This window comes from Hyla sarda, chromosome 4 (genome assembly GCF_029499605.1).
Source record: "Hyla sarda isolate aHylSar1 chromosome 4, aHylSar1.hap1, whole genome shotgun sequence".
Lineage (NCBI taxonomy): Eukaryota > Metazoa > Chordata > Amphibia > Anura > Hylidae > Hyla > Hyla sarda.
Window position 1 is genome coordinate 10,474,718 of NC_079192.1, and position 22,212 is coordinate 10,496,929.

At 45.5% G+C, this 22,212-nt stretch overlaps 1 protein-coding gene across 1 annotated transcript in view; it reads right to left on the reverse strand.

The window, feature by feature from the left end:
* Window positions 1-22,212, reverse strand: part of LOC130367540 (uncharacterized) — a 60,316-nt gene that overhangs the window by 16,440 nt on the left and 21,664 nt on the right. Inside the window, exons 2-5 of the mRNA XM_056569977.1 lie at window positions 21,185-21,516; window positions 18,972-19,013; window positions 12,965-13,252; window positions 5,095-5,385 (exon numbers count right to left, since the gene is read on the reverse strand). Coding sequence (XP_056425952.1) covers window positions 5,095-5,385; window positions 12,965-13,252; window positions 18,972-19,013; window positions 21,185-21,461 — 898 coding nt within the window. The 5' untranslated portion in view covers window positions 21,462-21,516. The remainder of the gene's footprint in view (window positions 1-5,094; window positions 5,386-12,964; window positions 13,253-18,971; window positions 19,014-21,184; window positions 21,517-22,212) is intronic.

Sequence of the window (22,212 nt, forward strand, 5' to 3'; positions counted from 1 at the left end):
CACTGACCCGGGGCGCTGCGATACCGCCTCCAGCCGGGATGCGATTCGCGATGCGGGTAGCGCCCGCTCGCGATGCGCACCCCGGCTCCCGTACCTGACTCGCTCTCCGTCGGTCCTGTCCCGGCGCGCGCGGCCCCGCTCCCTAGGGCGCGCGCGCGCCGGGTCTTTGCGATTTAAAGGGCCACTGCGCCGCTGATTGGCGCAGTGGTTCCAATTAGTGTGATCACCTGTGCACTTCCCTATATCACCTCACTTCCCCTGCACTTCCTTGCCGGATCTTGTTGCCATCGTGCCAGTGAAAGCGTTTCCTTGTGTGTTCCTAGCCTGTGTTCCAGACCTCCTGCCGTTGCCCCTGACTACGATCCTTGCTGCCTGCCCCGACCTTCTGCTACGTCCGACCTTGCTTCTGTCTACTCCCTTGTACCGCGCCTATCTTCAGCAGTCAGAGAGGTTGAGCCGTTGCTAGTGGATACGACCTGGTCACTACCGCCGCAGCAAGACCATCCCGCTTTGCGGCGGGCTCTGGTGAAAACCAGTAGTGACTTAGAACCGATCCACTAGCACGGTCCACGCCAATCCCTCTCTGGCACAGAGGATCCACTACCTGCCAGCCGGCATCGTGACAATGAGGAGATCATGTAGTGGCTGAATGACACAGCCTGGAGTTGGCAGCAGCATAAGGAGATGACATGGTGGCTGAATGACAAAGCCTGGAGTTGGCGCAGCATATAGTGGCTGAATGACAAAACCTGGAGTTTGCGGCAGCATGAGGAGAACATATAGTGGCTAAATGACACAACCTTGAGGTGGCAGAAGCATGAGGAGACCATAAAGTGGCTGAATGACACAGCCTGGAGTTGGTGGCAGCATGAGGAGACCACATAGTGGATGAATGACATAGCCTGGAGTTGGCGGCAGCATGAGGAGAACATATAGTGCCTGAATGACATAGCCTGGAGGTGGCGGAAGCATGAGGAGACCATATAGTGGCTGAATGACACAGCCTGGAGGTGGCAGCAGCATGAGGAGAACATATGGTGGCAGTATGAGACAGCTTGGAGCTGGCACAAGAATGAGAACATATGGTGGCAGAATGAGACATCCTGGAGGTGGCATCAGCATGAGGAGAACATATGATGGCAGAATCAGACAGCCTGGAGGTGGCATCAGCATGAGGAGAACATATGGTGGCAGAATGAGACAGTCTGGAGGTGGCAGCAGCAGCGGAGGGTGTGCGGTGGGTGGCAATACCAGTACCCGGTGACGAAGGTGGGTGAAAAAAGGAGAATTTGCCATCAGATGTGTGGCACCAGGCGGGTGGCAGGACCAGAATAGTAGCTGAGGCAGGTAGGCAGAAGAAAACGGTCTCTTTTGTAAAAGTGTTAGTGTGCACAAGTAAGAATTGAGGATATGCATTACGTAAAACGCAATTTTTAATAATATGCTTAGGATAAAATATATGGACCCAACTTTTTTTTTTTAAATCAAACAAAAGGAAAGGTGTGCAAAAAACACCATGTGCTTTGATGTGTATTGATGTGATGCAAAGATCTCTAAAAGGTGAGAGAGAACAACGTATGGTCCATTGTATCCGGGGGGGGGTAAAAACTTCCCCTGTAAGGCCCTACTCTCGCATTATTAATTCCCTTCTTGGCAAGTGTTACTTGCCCTAAAAGGAGCAGCCCCACCCAGGAAACTCTCACTATTTCCACCAACAAACACTACCATTTCCCATGGCTTTTAAGTGGAAATAGGGAGAGGTTCCTGTGTGGGGTCACCCTTTTTAAGACGAGTAACACTTTCCTCGAAAAGGTGGAAGGGAACAACGTATTGTCCATTGTAGCAGGTGGGGGGCGGGGGGACTTCCCCTGTAAGGCCTTACTCTAGCCCTATTAATTCCCTTTTTGGCAAGTGTTACTTACCCTAAAAAGGGCGGCACCACACAGAAACCTCTCTCTATTTCCACCTAAAAACCCTGGGAAATGGCAGTGTTTGCAGGGGAAATAGGGAGAGGTTCCTGTGTGGGGCCGCCCTTTTTAGTAAAACTTACCAAGAAGGGAATTAACAATGCGAGCGTAGGGCCTTACAGGGGAACTTTTAACCCCAACCGATTACAATTGACCATACGTTGTTCCCTTCCACCTTTTAGAGGTCTTTGCATCACATCAATACTTGGTGGTGTAGGGGGCACATGGTGTTTTTGCACACCTTTCCTTTTCTTTGATTTCCAAAAAATTTTGAGTCCATATATTTTATCCTAAGAATATTATTAAAAGTTACATTTTACGTAATGCATATCCTCAATACTTACTTGTGGTCTGATACGGAGGAATGTCTGTAACTGGGGAGCAGCACACTATCCAAATTTGTGAAGAATTGGTGTGGCACCATGGTCAATCTGCTCTCATGCATCAGGCATTGGTGGGTGGAAATCCTGGCTGATCCATCCCTGATTCATCTTCACAAAGGTCAGTCTCTCCGCATTTTTCGTGGACAGACGAGTTCTCCTTGGGGTTACTATGGCCCCCACTGCACTAAACACCCGCTCTGATTGCACACTACTGGCCGGGCAGGACAGCTTTTCCAGGACAAACTCTTCTAGTTGCAGTCACAAATCAAGTTTGGCTGCCCAGAAGTCCAGCGGAACTTCAAGGTGTGTTGGCATGGTCATGTCAAGGTATGCCACCACCTTCTGGTTCAGGTCCTGCTCCAGGTCTACCTGCTTATGATTAGTTGCCTCACTATGCGGGTGAAGAAAGCTACTCATCAGCTACTGTAGACTCAGGCTGCTGCTGATGGAGCTGGTACTGCTCCTGACACCCCACCCCTCCCCAGCAGCCATGGCAGTGGAAGGTGAGTGCAGAGGGCCCCCCGAGTCAGACCTGCAAGAGGATGGCGCAGATAGGCATCGGCCAACTGACTACGTAGGATGTCTCTTTAGTAGGTCAGTTTGTCCTCCCTCTCAGTGGGTGTAAAAAGGCCCCCATTTTGTGCCGGTAGCGAGGGTCCAATAAGATGGAGAGCCAGAAGTCATCCCGCTGCCGAATGGTGACAATTCGTCTGTCACTATGCAAGCAAGTGAGAATGCATCGTGCCATTTGTGCAAGTGACTCGGAGGGACTCCCTGAAGTGACTGGCCGCAAGATGGCTGCCGATTATATAGGGCTGTGACATCACAGGGGTGGCTGTCTGCTGATAAGCTGCATGCTGCATGTGATTCACGGTCATTTCGCCGACCCTTGTCCCCGCCTCCCCAGGATTCCTTGCCCCATGTCCTCACATGTGGATCCGCCATTTTAAATGCCCTGGAGCCTGGACTGCACTAAATGGAGTTTAATTAAGCAATTTGTGCAATCGAATCGCAGTGATATTCACATTCGTTGCAAATCAAATTTTTCCTGAAATTCGTAAAAAATTCTGATTCGTCAGATTAGATTCGCTCATCCCTACTCTCAACTAAAGTAAAATACATATCACTAAACAGATCAGTGAAAAGTGAGAAGTTACAGGTCCGGGCCAATCAGCAGCTAAGGAGGGGTCAGCCTTCTGGTTCTTCCTCTTGATCTCAGGTTTGTTCTGTTCTGTTTAGTTTCAGTCCTGTCTGTGTCTATTCTGACTTGTTATTTTGTTTTAGCCATGGCTTTGTAGTTCTAACCAATTTGACTAGTTTGTTAGTCTTGTCCTGTTTGTTATATGTCTGTACTATGGTCGGTTTTATCCTGTGTAGTTTTTATCTGTTATCTAAACCATTACCTTCACATGTATTCAGACTTTTTTGTGTTCTTTGCTACACTACAGTATAGGCCTGTATAGGCCCTGATCCATTGTTTCTCTTGGTTTGCCCCCAGCCTGGTGTTTTTTGTTTGAACCTTAACCTGTGTCTTCACTTGTATTTAGACTTGTTTTTGTTTTGTACTCTGTCAGGGCATGGGTCCTGATCGTTTGATTTTTTTTCCTTTGCTTTTATGCCTAGTGTGTTTCATGTGTGTCAGGATCCGGGTACTGAGAGGATACTGGTGGTGGATCCTCTGTGTCAGTGGGGTGATGACGTGGGCCGTACCAGGGGAACGGAGTCTAAGGGGTTACTGGTATTCACCAGAGCCCGCCGCAAAGCGGGATGGACTTGCTGCGGCAGGTAACCCCCAGGTCGTTCCACCCGATAGCAACTCAACCCTGACTGACTGCTGAGATAGGCGCGGTACAAGGAATTAGGCAAGAGCAAGGTCGGACGTAGCAGAAGGTCAGGGCAGGCAGCAAGGATCGTAGTCAGGGGCAACGGCAGGAGGTCTGGAACACTGGCTTGGGACATACAAGGAAAGCCTTCACTGGCACAATGGCAACAAGATCCGACAATACAGGGAAGGGGAAGTGAGGTAATATAGACCAGTGCACAGGTGAATTCACTAATTTGGGCCAGGCGCCAATCAGCGGCGCACTGGCCCTTTAAATCGCAGAGAGCCGGCGCGCACGCGCCCTAGGGAGCGGGGCCGCACGCCGGGACTGAACAGACGGAGGACGGTTCTTTTAAGCGGGCTGGGATGCGAACCGCGAGCGGGCGCGTCCCGCATCACGGATCGCATCCCTGCTAGGGACACTATCGCAGCGCTCCCGGTCAGCGGGTCTGACCGGGGCGCTGCGAGCAGGTAAATGCTGCGAGCGCTCCAGGGAGGAGCGGGACCCGGAGCGCTCGGCGTAACAATGTGTTTAGTCTTTTATGATCCAGAATCTGTGTGGTGGTACAGTTGCCGACACAACCATACTACACCCTGGAAGTTCCGGGCACTGGCCCTTTTTCTGATAATGGGACTCATGCACGGAATTTGTTGGGCATTGTATAGTTGCTTCACACTTTAGGCAAGAGCCTTAGTGTGGTATTTATGTTGCATTCATTGTTGGTACCTGACACTGGCCTACAGGAAGCAATAGCCTTCTTAATTTAGATTTACAGTTTGTAATTAACCTATCATCATAATTTATCATGATGGGGATAATGTGTGATATGTCACAGCAGTAAACATTGGGGGGGGGGGGGACACAAAAAGGGGAGTGTTGGACAGAACACTGCCTTTCATTAGTACAATAACTTATACATACCCCAAGAGTATGAATCTGGATCTGTGATATTCTTGTCAGCTCTCTGGAAAGCCTTAGCTATAGAGGGGTTGTGTGCACACAGAGAGTTAAAGAATGTATTCTTGCAATAATCCCCCCAGTTGTTGACAATGTCGAGGAGCTCGGTTATCTTCTTCCTGATGGACGGCTGATGATACAAGAGATCGTACTGCTTCTGTTTTAGTAATGTTTGATCCCGGAGATCATCTAGAACCGGATCCACCATGATCACCCTACTGATCATATCCAAGCGGTGCGTCTCTAGAAATACAACTATAGGAAAATGAAGAGTTATGTTAGATTATATTGTGCTATAATATTATACATCAGAAGTGATTTTCCATTTAAGAAAAATGAAAATATTTGACTTGAAATTTCCCTTGTGTCCTATCAGCAGCACGATAGTGGGATTTCTCTGCCCTGTTGACTAATATGACTTTATGAGTTTGTGAAGCAATAAAGTACTATAGGTTGGCTCCCACACCCCAAACCTGTAGATGCATGGGGTGTTAGAGTTCGGTTGGCCTTGCTAGGCATGTATCCTTCTTCTGTGGCACCAAGTTGGAATTTTGGAGGGTCTTTTTGGAGTTGTGCTCAATAAAGTAAAAAAAATACTTAAAGGGGTACTCTGCCCCTAGACATCTTATCCCCTATCCAAAGGATAGGGGATAAGATGTCAGATCGCGTGGGTCCCGCTGCTGGGGACCCACGGGATCTCGGCTGCAGCACCCACCTCAACGCCCCGCCCCTCAATGCAAGTCTATGGGAGGGGGCGTGACGGCTGCCACGCCCCCTCCCATAGACTTGCTTTGAGGGGCGGGGCGTGACGTCAAACGGGGGCGGAGTCGTGACATCACGCTTTTCCGCTCGCGTGGTCAGGATCCAAAGCCTCCAGCGTTGCCGGAAGCCGTTGAGGTGGGTGCTGCAGCCGAGATCCCGGGGGTCCCCAGCAGTGGGACCCCCGTGATCAGACATCTTATTGTCTAGGGGCGGAGTGCCCCTTTAATAGGTGTTGGGAAGGTTTATCCATTTTGTCCATATGATGGGCCTAGGACTCTGTACTTCCTCCTCATGGATGGTGATTTGTCTTTTTAATCCTGTTCCTTCCCTGTCTTCTTAGGCTAGGTTCAGACTACGGAATCTCCAGGCAGAAAATTTCCGCCCGAAGATTCCGAGTGCGGCCAACGCCGACTGAATCAGTCGGCGCTAGGACCGCGCGGACACTGCAGTCTCCGATAGACTGCAATGTGTTCCGCGCGGATTTCCGCCTGAAGAAAGAGCACCGCCTTTCTTCAGGCGGAAATTTCCAAACGGATTGTCCGTTCACAAATTCCGCTTCACTTCACAAATTCCGCTTGAGCTCTTCTGTTGTGTAGTGCTCTCTCCACTTGTGCTCAGGTGCCATCTTGTTGACTAATCCTTTTACTGCAATTTTTTGTCAGGTTTATACTTTCTATGGATGTAGAATTTTTGTCTCTACACATTTTTTGTCTTTTTTTTATAATATTTTATATGTCTCACTCAGACAACATGCCTGGTAAAAGAAGTCACCTGACATGTAGTGAATATGAAGCTCCCTTGCCTGATGGCTATGAGCACCATTTCTATAACAGCACCACGATCACGGAATAAGAACGCTGCTTTATTATTTCATCGACAGGAACACAGAACACAGCATGCACCAACCAAGGAGTGACGCGTTTCGGCAAGAATCCATCCCCTCTATATAGGGGGAAGGGCTCCACCCACCGACAGGTGAAACACCTGGACAGATTAGGGTGACGCACTCCCACCACACAGACGGGGACTTACATGTAATCTTCACCGCAGATGTGTTACAAAGCAAATAAAACAAAATACAGTTAGTATAACCCCCACATATTCATTGCTAACTGTTATGTACTCTAAAGTGAAAAAATGAGATGAAAAAAAGACATTTTCTAACATTTAGTATCGAAACCATGTACAGTGGTCCCTCAACATACGATGGTAATCCGTTCCAAATGGACCATTGTTTGTTGAAACCATCGTATGTTGAGGGATCCGTGCAATGTAAAGTATAGGATAGTGGTCTCCAACCTGCAGACCTCCAGATGTTGCAAAACTACAACACCCAGCATGCCCGGACAGCCTCCGGCTGTCCGGGCATGCTGGGAGTTGTAGTTTTGCAACATCTGGAGGTCCGCAGGTTGAAGACCACTGGTATTGGAGGTTATACTCATGTGTCCCCGCCGCTCCGGACCGTCACCGTTCGTCACCGCTGCCCTGGATGTCGCCTTCCATCGCTGCCCGGGGTGTCCCCGACGCTCCGGCAAGGCCTCTGCTTCCCCGGCATCCTCGCTCTCCGTCGCCGCCATCCCGTCGCTACGCACGCGGCTCCTATTGGATGACGGGACGGCGTGCGCAACGACGTGATGACGACGATGGAGAGCGCCGACGATGCAGGGGATCCCGAAGAGGAAGCGCCGGAGCCTCGAGGACAGGTAAGTGATCGTCAGCGGACCACACGGGGCACCGTAAACGGCTATCCGGTGGCAGCTGAAGCAATCTGCGCTGCCGGATAGCCATTTATGCGATGGCCCCGACATACAAAAGCATCGTACGTTGATGCTGCCTTCAACATGCGATGGACTCTGAGAGGCCATTGTATGTTGAAATCATCGTATGTCGGGGCCATCGTAAGTCGGGGGGGGGTCACTGTATTAGTAGTGAAAAACTATTTATACTAAATATGGCCGAACAATAATACCACATCAGTCGCTGATAGTGTTTTGCTCCATCGTCCTTACCTATATATAACATATTCTGCTCTGCCGGTTTGTACCCCATATACTCTGGGTCTACCGGATAAGAGCATAATATGTTTTAAATACATGGTACCGGTTTTTAACATTTGTATCTGTTTTATTGTTCGGGCCATTTTTAGTATACATTTTTCACTACTAATATATGGTTTGGATACTTAAAGGGGTATTCCAAGAAAAAACTTTTTTATATATATCAACTGGCTCCAGAAAGTTAAACAGATTTGTAAATTACTTCTATTAAAATTTTTTAATCCTTTCAGTACTTATGAGCTTCTGAAGTTAAGGTTGTTCTTTTCTGTCTAAGTGCTCTCTGATGACACCTGTCTCGGGAAACGCCCAGTTTAGAAGAGGTTTGCTATGGGGATTTGCTGCTAAACTGGACAGTTCCCGAGACAGGTGTCATCAGAGAGCACTTAGACAGAAAAGAACAACCTTAACTTCAGAAGCTCATAAGTACTGAAAGGATTAAGATTTTTTAATAGAAGTAATTTACAAATCTGTTTACCTTTCTGGAGCCAGTTGATATATATATATATATATATATATATATAAAAATTTCCTGGATAACCCCTTTAATGTTAGAAAATGTCTTCACAGTTATTTATCTTATTTTTTCCCTTTTGAGTACATAACAGTTAGCAATGAATATGTGGGGGTTATACTACCTGCCACGTACCCTGACATTTGCTTTGTAACACATCTGCGGTGAAGATTACATGTAAGTCCCCGTCTGCTTGGTGGGAGTGCGTCACCCTAATCTGTCCAGGTGTTTCACCTGGTGGTGGGTGGAGCCCTTCCCATATATAGAGGGGATGGATTCTTGCCGAAACGCGTCACTCCTTGGTTGGTGCATGCTGTGTTCTGTGTTCCTGGCGATGAAATAATAAAGCAGCGTTCTTGGTGGTGCCGGAATTTCCTCTTTTTTCTGGCTTCTCTACGCGTGCTGTCCTCACGCTTCCGTGTACCTGTGACTTGGTGATGAGCTGGACCTCACACAGTGTTTATCTCCTAACCAAATATCTACAATTAGAAAGACAGTTCGTTCTGGAGTCGTCAGTTATCTAACTGATAGAGGACAATGTCCTAGTGGATATTCTCCCCCTCCCCAAAAGAGAGGCTTAGGAGAGTACTCAAAAGTTTTTCTAGTACCCAAAACTTTAGGGGAGTGGTGCACGATTGTAGACCTACTGTAAGATATTTAACCCCTTAACCCCTTAAGGACTCAGCCCATTTTGGCCTTAAGGACTCAGACAATTTAATTTTTACGTTTTAATTTTTTCCTCCTCGCCTTCTAAAAATCATAACTCTTTTATATTTTCATCCACAGACTAGTATGAGGGCTTGTTTTTTGCGCGACCAGTTGTCCTTTGTAATGACATCACTCATTATATCATAAAATGTATGGCGCAACCAAAAAACACTATTTTTGTGGGGAAATTAAAACGAAAAACGCAATTTTGCTAATTTTGGAAGGTTTTGTTTTCACGCCGTACAATTTATGGAAAAAATGACGTGTGTTCTTTATTCTGAGGGTCAATACGATTAAAATGATACCCATTATTATATACTTTTATATTATTGTTGCGCTTAAAAAAAATCACAAACTTTTTAACCAAATTAGTACGTTTATAATCCCTTTATTTTGATGACCTCTAACTTTTTTATTTTTCCGTATAAGTGGCGGTATGGGGGCTCAGTTTTTGCGCCATGATCTGTACTTTTTTTTGATACCACATTTGCATATAAAAAACTTTTAATACATTTTTTATAATTTTTTTTTTAATAAAATGTATTAAAAAAGTAGGAATTTTGGACTTTTTAATTTTTTATTCGTTCACGCCGTTCACCGTACGGGATCATTAACATTTTATTTTAATAGTTCGGACATTTACGCACGCGGCGATACCAAATATGTCTATAAAAAATGTTTTTTACGCTTTTTGGGGGAAAAATAGGAAAAAACGGACGTTTTACTTTTTTATTGGGGGAGGGGATTTTTCACTTTTTTTTTACTTTTACTTTAACATTTTTTTACATTTTTTTTTACACTTGAATAGTCCCCATAGGGGACAATTCATAGCAATACCATGATTGCTAATACTGATCTGTTCTATGTATAGGATATAGAACAGATCAGTATTATCGGTCATCTTCTGCTCTGGTCTGCTCGATCACAGACCAGAGCAGGAGACGCCGGGAGCCGGACGGAGGAAGGAGAGGGGACCTCCGTGCGGCGTTATGAATGATCGGATCCCCGCAGCAGCGCTGCGGGCGATCCGATAGTTCATGTAAATCGCGAACTGCCGCAGATGCCGGGATCTGTATTGATCCCGGCACCTGAGGGGTTAATGGCGGACGCCCGTGATCTCGCGGGCGTCGGCCATTGCCGGCGGGTCCCTGGCTGCGATCAGCAGCCGGGATCAGCCGCGCATGACACGGGCATCGCTCCGATGCCCGCGGTTATGCTTAGGACGTAAATGTACGTCCTGGTGCATTAAGTACCACCTCACCAGGACGTACATTTACGTCCTGCATCCTTAAGGGGTTAAGGACCATGGGTTTTTCCGTTTTTGCACTTTCGTTTTTTCCTCCTCACCTTTTAAAAATCATAACCCTTTCAATTTAAAAATCCATATGATTGCTTATTGTTTGCGCCACCAATTCTACTTTACAGTGACATTAGTCATTTTACCCAAAAATCTACGGCGAAACGGAAAAAAATCATTGTGCAGCGAAATTGAAGACAAAACGCCATTTTGTAATTTTTGGAGGCTTCCGTTTCTACGCAGTACAATTTTCGGTAAAAATGACACATTCTCTTTATTCTGTAGGTCCATACGGTTAAAATGATTCCCTACTTATATAGGTTTGATTTTGTCGCACTTCTGTAAAAAATCATAACTACATGCAGAAAAATGTATACGTTTAAAATTGTCATCTTCTGACCCCTATAACTTTTTTATTTTCCACATATGGGGCGGTATGAGGGCTCATTTTTTGCGCCGTGATCGGAAGTTTTTAGCGGTACCATTTTTGTATTGATCTGACTTTTTGATTGCTTTTTATTCATTTTTTTCATGATGTAAAAAGCGACCAAAAATACGTTATTTTGGACTTTTGAATTTTTTTGCGCGCACACCATTGACCGTGCGGTTTACTTAATGATATATTTTAATAGTTCGGACATTTACACACGCGGCGATACCACATATGTTTATATTTATTTTTATTTACATGTTTTTTTTTTTTATGGGAAAAGGGGGGTGATTTGAACTTTTATTAAGGAAAGGGTTAAATCACATTTATTAACTATTTTTTTACACTTTTTTTTGCAGTGTTATAGGTCCCATAGGGACTTATAACACTGCACACACTGATCTTTTACCCTGATCCCTGCAAGGCCATAGCTTTGCAGTGATCAGGGTTATCGGCGGTCGATTGCTCAAGCCTGAATCTCAGGCTTGGAGCAATCAATCGCCGAGGGGACACGCCGGAGGCAGGTAAGAGGACCTCCGCTCATGTACCAGCTGATCGGGACACCGCATTTTCACTGCGGTGGTCCCGATCAGAACCGCTGAGCAGCCGGGATGGTTTTACTTTCGGTTTAGACGCTGCGTTCAACTCAAGCTGATGGCTTGAAGGTTGACAGGAACTTCCAAAGATCTCTGACAGCCTCATTGATAGCTTGAGTCAATCTAGAGGGTCTACCACCAATAGAATCTATTCTAGGATTAGATCTATTTTCTAAGACTGGAGAAGGATCTGGAATGTTTCTACAGACTCCCCTTTTCTGGCAGTGGCTTTAAAGTTTTTCTAGCAGAGCTTTGAGAAAGTTGTAAGCCTCCAGATTTTTAGGTTATTTACATATTTTTGGGTCTGATGTGCTCATGTGCTCACCCCATCATGTACAGAGATTTGTGAAGGAGATCTCTAAGATCAGACCTAGAATATTCCAGCCAGTATCCTACTGGGACCTATTCTTACTCCTTTAAAGGGGTAGTCCAGTGGTGAAAAACGTATCCCCTAACCTAAGGATAGGGGATAAGTTTGAGATTGCAGGAGGTCCGACCGCTGGGGCCCCCTGCAATCTCTCTGTAAGGGGGCCATGCTCTCCGGCCAGATTACGGGTGTCGACCTCCGCACGAAGCGGCGGCCGACACGCCCCCTCAATACATCTCTATGGCAGAGCCGGAGATTGCCGAAGGCAGCGCTTCGGCTCTGTCATAGAGTTGTATTGAGGGGGCGTGTCGGCCGCCGCTTCATGCGGAGGTCGACACGCCCCCTTCCCGCGGGCTGTCGGGGCTCCGTACAGGAGATCGCAGGGGGCCCCAGCGGTCGGACCCCCGCAATCTCAAACGTATCCCCTATCCTTAGGATAGGGGATAAATTGTTCACCACTGGTTTCACCACTGGACTACTCCTTTAAAGACTTGGGTCTACATCTATACAAGGCTCTAAAAGAAAGTTGGCTAATTTACCTGTATTGGAAGTAGAATAATAAGTTGAGGTTCCAGCAAATAGGCTCTGAGAAGCTTAGGGATCCTATAGGGTCCTCCCTTTGGTGATATACTCGACCCACTGTGTATCTTCGTGTATATGTGAACTATACCTATTTTTAGGCAGCTGCAGCACATATTGGGGTTGGGATGGGTTTTGGGGTTAAAATGAGAAAATATAGACATATTACTAAATTATGCTGACAGGATAACTATGTTTGACTGTATCTTATGAGTAGTTGTACTTGATCCTATTTGTGGATTTCTGTTAATATTGCGAAATAAAAAAATAAATGTAAGAAAAATAAAAAAACACCATTCTTTCCCCACAGAAACAGACACATTGCTTTCCTTATCTTGTATAACTTGAGTTACAGCCTATATTATGTCTCAATGATATTCTGGGGAAAAGTCTGGACCGCATTACAAAGGACATCGAGTGTCTTCCTAGAAGATGATTGGCCTATAAGCCTCCACATACTGTTTAGTACGATCATCAAGAAGGAAGCGCAATGTGGAGAAGTGGACATGGATCACATTATCACTTACTGTGTTGCTGTAAATTTGGGGAATCTTCTAGCATTTTCAGATCATCAATGACCCTGGGATTGTACTTGTAGAAGATGGTGTAAACCTTCTGTTTGTCATAGACATTTCTATATCTGACAATATCATACAGACGTCTCATCCTGTCCTCAGAATCTGGTATTTCCATTATATTATCCCGCTCTTCTGCTGTCAGTAGATATTCTTTGTGCAGATCTTCTAAAACTAGACTGCTATTTTTTATGAGTTTAATCAGATCCTGTTTGTGTCGGTCTAGAAAGTGATCTCCAGCTGTAGAGACAAGAAATACAAGAATCACACAGAGGGATGAAGATTAAAGGGGTACTCCGGTGCTTACACATCTTATCCCCTATCCAAAGGATAGGGGATATGATGCCTGATCGCGGGAGTCCAAAGGATAGGGGATATGATGCCTGATCGCGGGAGTCCAAAGGATAGGGGATATGATGCCTGATCGCGGGAGTCCAAAGGATAGGGGATATGATGCCTGATCGCGGGAGTCCAAAGGATAGGGGATATGATGCCTGATCGTGGGAGTCCAAAGGATAGGGGATATGATGCCTGATCGTGGGAGTCCAAAGGATAGGGGATATGATGCCTGATCGCGGGAGTCCAAAGGATAGGGGATATGATGCCTGATCGCGGGAGTCCAAAGGATAGGGGATATGATGCCTGATCGCGGGAGTCCAAAGGATAGGGGATATGATGCCTGATCGCGGGAGTCCCGCAGCTGGGGACGCCTGTGATCATGCACGCGGCACCCCGTTTGTAATCAGTCCCCGGATAGCTATCATGCCCCCTCCCGTAGGCTTGCATTGAGGGGCGGAGCGTCACGTCACACGGGGGCGGAGGCGTGACGTCACACGCCGCCGGCCCTGCGGTCGACCGTAATCAGACCCGGAGCGAACACGCTCCAGGGATGGATTACAAACAGGGGGCCGCGTGCATGATCACAGCCGTCCCCAGCTGCGGGACTCCCGCGATCAGTCATCTTATCCCCTATCCTTTGGATAGGGGATAAGATGTGTAAGCACCGGAGTACCCCTTTAACTATAAAACATTTTACTTGATGTTATTGCGGTGCAGATAGATGAGGGACCTTCTCACAGACATAGATCTCTATGGGATGCCAAGCGTCTTTACGGTATATACACCAGCTCTTAGCAGACATAGATTTCGAGATGAGCCCCAGATACGCCAGATTTATTAAAAGGCATCTAGGGAATTTAAAGGGGTGTTCCAGGCAAAACCTTTTATATATATATATATATATATATATATATATATATATATATATATATATATATATATATATATATCAACTGGCTCCAGAAAGTTAAACAGATTTGTAAATTACTTCTATTACAAAATCTTACTCCTTTCAGTACTTATGAGCTTCTGAAGTTAAGGTTGTTCTTTTCTGTCTAAGTAATCTCTGATGACACGTGTCTCGGGAAACGCCCAGTTTAGAAGATGTTTGCTATGGGGATTTGCTTCTAAACTGGGCAGTTCCCGAGACACGTGTCATCAGAGAGCACTAAGACAGAAAAGAACAACCTTAACTTCAGAAGCTCATAAGTACTGAAAGGATTAAGATTTTTTAAAAGAAGTAATTTACAAATCTGTTTGACTTTCTGGAGCCAGTCGATATATAAAAAAAAAAAATTTCCTGGATAACCCCTTTAACCCCTTCATGACCCAGCCCATTTTCACCTTCAGGACCTGGGCATTTTTTGAAAATCTGACCACTGTCACTTTAAACATTAATAACTCTGGAATGCTTTTAGTTATCATTCTGATTCTGAGATTGTTTTTTTCGTGACATATTCTACTTTATGTTATTGGTAAAATGTCACTGATATTTGTATCCTTTCTTGGTGAAAAATCTAAAAATGTCATGAAAATTTTGAAAATTTAGCATTTTTCTAACTTTGAAAGTCTCTGCTTGAAAGGAAAATGGATATTTCAAATAAATTACATATTGATTCACCTATACAATATGTCTTCTTTGTGTTTGCATAAAAAAATTGACAAGTTTTTACTTTTGGAAGACACCAGAGGGCTTCAAAGTTCCGCAGCAATTTTCCAATTTTTCTCAATGTTTTCAAAATCGTAATTTATCAGGGCCCAGTTCAGGTTGGAAGTGGATTTTAAGGGTCTTCATATTAGAAATACCCCATAAATGACCCCATTATAAAAACTGCACCCCCAAAAGTATTCAAAATGTTATTCAGTAAGTGTTTTAACCCTTTAGGTGTTTCACAGGAATAGCAGCAAAGTGAAGGAGAAAATTCTAAATCTTCATTTTTTACACTCGCATTTTCTTTTAGACCCAATTTTTGAATTTTTACAAGGGGTAAAAGGAGAGAAATCACCCTAAAATTTGTAACCCAATTTCTCTCGAGTAAGGAAATACCTCATATGTGGATGTAAAGTGTTCGGCGGGCGCAGTAGAAGGCTCAGAAGGGAAGGAGCGACAATGGGATTTTGGAGAGTCAGTTTTTCTGAAAGGGTTTTTGGGGGGCATGTCCCATTTAGGAAGCCCCTATGGTGCCAGAACAGTGGACCCCCCCACATGTGACCCCATTTTGGAAACTATACCCCTCATGGAATTTAATAAGGGGTACAGTGAGAATTTACACCCCACTGGCGTTTGACAGATATTTGAAACTGTGGACTGTGCAAATCAAAAATTTTATTTTTCATTTTCACAGACCACTGTTCCAAAAATCTGTCATACACCAGTGGGGTGTAAATGCTCACTGCACCCCTTATTACATTCCGTGAGGGGTGTAGTTTACAAAATGGGGTCACATATGGATATTTATTGTTTTGCGTTTGTCAGAACCACTGTAACAATCAGCCACCCCTGTGCAAATCGCCTCAAATGTACATGGTACACTCTCCCTTCTGGGCCTTGTTGTGCGCCCCCAGAGCACTTTGCACCCACATATGGGGTATCTCCGTACTCGGGAGAAATTGCGTTACAAATTTAGAGGGTCTTTTTTCCCTTTTACCTCTTGTGAAAATGAAAAGTAAAGGGCAACACCAGCATGTCAGTGTAAAAAAATTATTTTTTTACACTAACCTGCTGGTGTAGACCCCAACTTCACCTTTTCATAAGGGGTTAAAGAAGAAAAAGCCCCCCAAAATTTGTAAGGCAATTTCTCCCGAGTACGGCGATACCCCATATGTGACCCTAAACTGTTGCCCTGAAATACGACAGGGCTCCGAAGTGAGAGAGCGCCATACGCATTTGAGGCCTGAATTAGGGATTTGCATAGGGGTGGACATAGGGGTATTCTATGCCAATGATTCCCAAACAGGGTGCCTCCAGCTGTTGCTAAACTCCCAGCATGCCTGGACAGTCAATGGCTGTCCGGCAATACTGGGAGTTATTATTTTGCAACAGCTGGAGGCTCCGTTTTGGAAACAGTAGCGTACCAGACGTTTTTCATTTTTTGGGGGGAGGGGGGCTGTGTAGGGGGTATGTGTATATGTAGTGTTTTTTACTTTTTATTTTAGGTTAGTGTTAGTGTAGTGTAGTGTTTTTAGGGTACAGTCACATGGGCAGAGGTTCACAGCAAGTTTGCCGCTGGAAGTTTGAGCTGCAGCGCAAAATTTGCGCCATCTCAAACTTGCAGCACTCACTGTAAACCTCCGCCCATGTGAATGTACCCTGTACATTCACATTGGGGGGAGGGGGCAAACATCCAGCTGTTGCAAACTCCGAGCATGCCCTTTGGCTATCCGTGCATGCTGGGAGTTGTAGTTTTGCAACAGCTGGAGGCACACTGGTTTGGAAACACTAAGTTAAGTAATAAACTTTCAAGTGTTTTGCAACCAAACTTAGTGTTTCCAAACCAGTGTGCCTCCAGCTGTTGCAAAACTACAACTCCCAGCATGCATGGTCTGTCAGTGCATGCTGGGAGTTATAGTTTTGCAACAATTGCAACAGCTGGAGGCACTGAGGTAGGAAACGGACAATGTTTCCCAACTAGTGTGCCTCCAGTTGTTGCAAAACTACAACTCCCAGCATGCCCAGACTGCCCAGGCATGCTGGAAGTTGTAGTTCGGCAATATCTGAAGGATCAGATGTTGCCGAACTACAACTTCCAGCATGCTTGGGCAGTCTGGGCATGCTGGGAGTTGTAGTTTTGCAACATCTGGAGGTCCACAGTTTGGAGACCACTGTATAATGGTCTCCAATCTGTGCTCTTCCAGATGTTAGAGAACTACAACTCCCAGCATGCCTGGACAGACTGAGCATGCTGAGATTTGTAGTTTTGCAACATCTGGAAGAGCACAGATTGGAGACCATTATACAGTGGTCTTCAAACTGAAGACCTCCAGATGTTGCAAAACTACAACTCCCAGCATGCCCAGAAAGCCAAAGGCTGTCTGGGCATGCTGGGAGTTGCAGTTTTGAAACTCCCAGAGGCAGCGGTGAGATCGCTTTACGGCGATCTCACTGCTGCCAATGAAGATGCCGCCCTGCTGCTGCAAACTCACCGCCGGGACGCAGTGCAGCCGGGACCGCACGGAGGACGCTGCTCGTGCCGGGACCGCTCGGGACACCGCATGGCCGGGTAAGTGACGCCGGGGGACGGGTAAGGGACACTTAGCAGAGCGGTGTGTGTCCCGATCCCCGTGATCCGGACTCACACACCGCGCTGCTAAGTATTCTCATAGCGAAACGCTGCTATCAGCTAGTCAGATTTGACCAGCTGATAGCAGCGATCGCTGGGGGGGGGGGGGTGGATGAAACCCCCCCGTGGTCACATGGTAAGATGGCTGGTTATCAGTGATAGCCACCATCTCTCCGGGCGCTGCGGGATGCCGCGAGTAGCGGCAAAAATGTTCATGACGTACAGGTATGTCATAGGTCGGGAAGGGGTTAATACTAGAGAAGTTTTCATGCAGCATTGTAAAGATCCTATTTTTGCCAAAAGTTTTCAAAAATTAAAACAAAATGTGATTTAACCATCAACATGTTTGTTAGGTTCATACCTGCATTTAAAGGGGTACTCCAGTGTAAAACTTTTTTTTTTTTAAATCAACTGGTGCCAGAAAGTTAAACAGATTTGTAAATCACTTCTATTAACCCCTTAACGACAAAGGACGTATATTTACGTCCTCCGCCGGGTCACGCGTCATATCGGTTCGTTCCCGGCGGCCATCAACAGCCGGGACCCGCGGCTAATACAGGACATCACCGATCGCGGTGATGTCCTGTATTAACCCTTCAGACGCGGTGATCAAAGCTGACTGCCGTGCCTGAAGCGAAAGTGAAAGTATCCCGGCTGCTCAGTCATGCTGTTTGGGACAGCCGGGGTGAAATCGCGGCGTCCCGAACATCTTACAGGACACCGGGAGAGGGACCTTACCTGCCTCCTCGGTGTCTGATCGGCGAATGACTGAGATCCAGGCAGGAGCAGTCAAGCGCCGATAACACTGATCACAGGCGTATTAATACACGCCAGTGATCAGCATGAGAGATCAGTGTGTGCAGTGTTATAGGTCCCTATGGGACCTATAACACTGCAAAAAAAAAAAAAAAGTAAAAAAAAAAGTGTTAATAAAGGTCATTTAACCCCTTCCCTAATAAAAGTTTGAATCACCCCCACTTTTCCCATAAAAAAATAAAAGAGTGTAAAGAAAAATAAACATTTGTGGTATCGCCGCGTGTGTAAATGTCCGAACTATAAAAATATATCATTAATGAAACTGCACGGTCAATGGCGTACGCGCAAAGGTTTTCTGATAAATGGTCTTATACATAAAAAAAAGTCCAATGGGGTCAATAACCCTTGCATCCCTGCTCTATATGAATGTGTACGTATGGAAGAGTGCCTGACAAGACCAAATGGAATTCATAATTATATATGATCCTGAAGACACGTGACTGGTAGTTTGTCATAGCAGATACATCGTATATATCCAGCATACATTATAGTAAGGCGTGAGCCATACGCTATGATCCTATTACCTGTAAACATTTTTGTTCCAAGTCCATGTCCTGAAATATCCACTGTGAATATAAAATCACAAAAATCACGTGTTAATCTCGTACACTCTGTATTTAGGGATCAGATTATATAACCTAAAGGTGCACGCACATGACAAACGCTGAGCCTAGGACTGAGCCATATAGCCTTCATGTGCTGCATACAGACTCAATTGGGCACCATATGTACTAACAAGTAATCAGAGGATCTGATAGTCTAAACTTAAAAGGGTACCCCAGCCCTAAGGATCCAAAGGATAGGGGATAAGATGTCTGACCACAGGGGTCCCACTGCTGGGGACCCCCCCCCCCCCGCAATCTTGCATTTGGCACCCTCCTCTTTGAGCCATTACGCCCCCTCCCATAGACTTGTGTGGTAGCCCTTGGGGGTTATAGTGTAGTTGGGGTGTTGCTGTGTTGGAATATGAGGGGTTAATTTAACCCTTGTCACTCGTGACGCCAGGGTGAGGGTTAATACGCTGAGGTAGTTACTAGGCCTATCGCCACCCTTCCCAGAAACGATAGGTGCGTGTAGAAATAAACGATTGTCCACGGCAGTGCTGAACTTGAACTTGCAGGAACTTTACTGATGAATTGCGGTACATTCAGTAACGGTAACAGTCTTAGTAACAGAGTCTATTATCAGCACGGCAGTGACTGACAGTTGCTTAGGACTGATAGGTTATCCTGAGATTAGTAGAATTAGGTTTTGCAGAGATCCGCTGGATTTAGGGGTCTGTTTAGGTCCAGTGATCTTGCGGAGTAATAGGGAATTGAAGTAACTCACAGTTTTGGAATGATGGCCGATACCGCAAGGCTTTGGCCTAGTGGTTTCCGATGACAGCTGCGCAGATCCGTCCTCATCAGCAGCCCACGAGGAGGACAGAGCAAGATTAATGGCGGCGGCTCCCTCATATGGGCAGGGGCAGGACCGTTTTGGATTGGTCCATGTCAGCTGTCACTCACTGTTACAAAGAATGGCGGGTGATCACCTGACTACCTCCAAAGGTCCTTGAGTAAAAACCACAGAGTTCTGGAAAGCATCACGTGACCCGCAGGTCCTGCGACACTACAACAAGGTAAGTACACTTTATATACATATAGACAATTAGAATTTGAATAATTTTAATTATTAAAGGGGTGACTAGGGGCTAACTGTAGATGAGGATCCCACTGGTACCTAGAGAATCTGACTTTGGGGACCTCACCACAAGGTAACGGATGCAATCCGGTACCGGGACACCACACTTGCATAGCGGGGGCGGGGTGGGGCTGTCACACGGGGGCGGAGTTGGACGTCACGATACTCCGGCCCCGTGGTCGGCACCCGGCAGTTTGTGAGCTGGAAGCGCGGTGTGCAGCTTAAAGAGGTGGGTGCCGAATGCAAGTTTGCGGGGTCCCCAGCGGCGGGACCCCCGAGGTCAGACATCTTATCCCTATCCTTTGGATAAGGCATAAGATGTCTTAGGGCTGGAGTACCCCTTTAAGGTCCCATTAGATGAGTCAATGTGTGCTGTAAATACTGTGTCATGTAGAGCAGGGAATAGTGCATCCCTGAGCTTAGCCAGAACCCCTTTTCTGACTACTTGCATATCCGACCACAATCGCGGTTTCAAAACTGGTCAACCGTCCCTGCGCTAATAGAAGTGCAGGAGTGTCACAAGTCAAAACAATAAACAGAACTGTACAAAGGTATAGGAAACCAGGCCGGGATACAAAGGGTTACAGACAAAAAAATGTCAAAAGATAGACATGGCATGCACAAACATACTTAAAGTCAGAGTCAACAGGCTGGGTCTTTACCAGAGAGAGAGTGCTGATACGGAAGACAAGAGAATGGTCAGGAGACAATAGCCAAGGGTCAAATCAGTATATCAAACAGGAGCAGGACAAGAGCAAGTGCTGATAGAGACAAACAAATACGAGGAATGAATGGCAGGTGGGCTGGAGATTTATGTGCACGAGGAGGGTGAGGCAGAGAGCTGATGTGATAGGCTTCAGGTCCAAGCCCCCCTGATAGGACGGGCATTGCCGCAGCTATGCATGATGTGTACCAAACAGCAGAAAATTTAACCCTAAAGGCAAAACTAGGTCCAACTCATTACACATCTTGTAGATCGGCACTATTTATTCATCTATACTATGACAACTATTATCTATAATATACCTGTCAGATAAAGATTATCACTTCTTACCTACTCTGAGGTCATGCTGGAGTTCCTTCCAGATTTTCTTCTCATTTATGTCCCATAGGACGCTCAAGGTCACCTCACACCCATAGACATTTTTGTAGTATTTGATGAGCAGACCAGCGATGTGTTCCGGATCTTTTTCAGTCAGTTCACCCTTCAGAATATTTTTATATTGCTCTCCGACATTCCAGATCGTCAGTTTCTCTATGAATCTCTGGAAACTTGACTGTTCCAGCTTCTTCAAAGCCCTTGTCAGGACCTCCTGTACTGTCAGCCCCATCCTTATATCATAGTTGAGACATTTCTAATGTTTTGAAGTTAGATTTCTTCTTTATCTGAGAAAATAAATGTTTTTAAAAATTACTTTCTATTTTTCAGCTTTTCCAAAAGATTTATATAAAACAAGGATTTGATATTAAAGGGGTACTCCCCTAGAAAACATTGTTTTCAAATAAACCGGTACCAGAAAGTTAAACAGATTTGTAAATTACTTCTATTTAAAAGTCTTAATCCTTACAGTACTTATCAGTTGCTGTATGTTCCAGAGGAAATTATTTTCTTTTTAAATGAACTTTCTGTCTGACCACAGTGCTCTCTGTTGCCACCTCTGTACATTTTAGGAACTGTACTGCTACACCCTTAGATGGGTATTCCCTTTTTAGCATGTTATCCCCTACTTACAGCACAGAGGATAACATGTTGATAATTAGGGATAAGGCTGCAGTGATTCATAGAACAGAGGTGAAATGTGCTGAAGCAATCAACAGGGACCTAGTCAGCCACCAATTGTGCAAGTTCTCTCACTTAAAAACATGATAGGCTGTAATTGTCATCATAGTTATAACCTCAACTATGAGAGACATAATGAGAAAAAAAAATCCATAACATCACATTGTCTGATTTTTAAAGAATTTACTTGCAAATTATGGTGGAAAATAAGTATTTGGTCAATAACAAAAGTTCATCCCAATACTTTGTTATATCCCCTTTGTTGGCAATGACAGAGGTCCAACATTTTCTGTAAGTCTTCA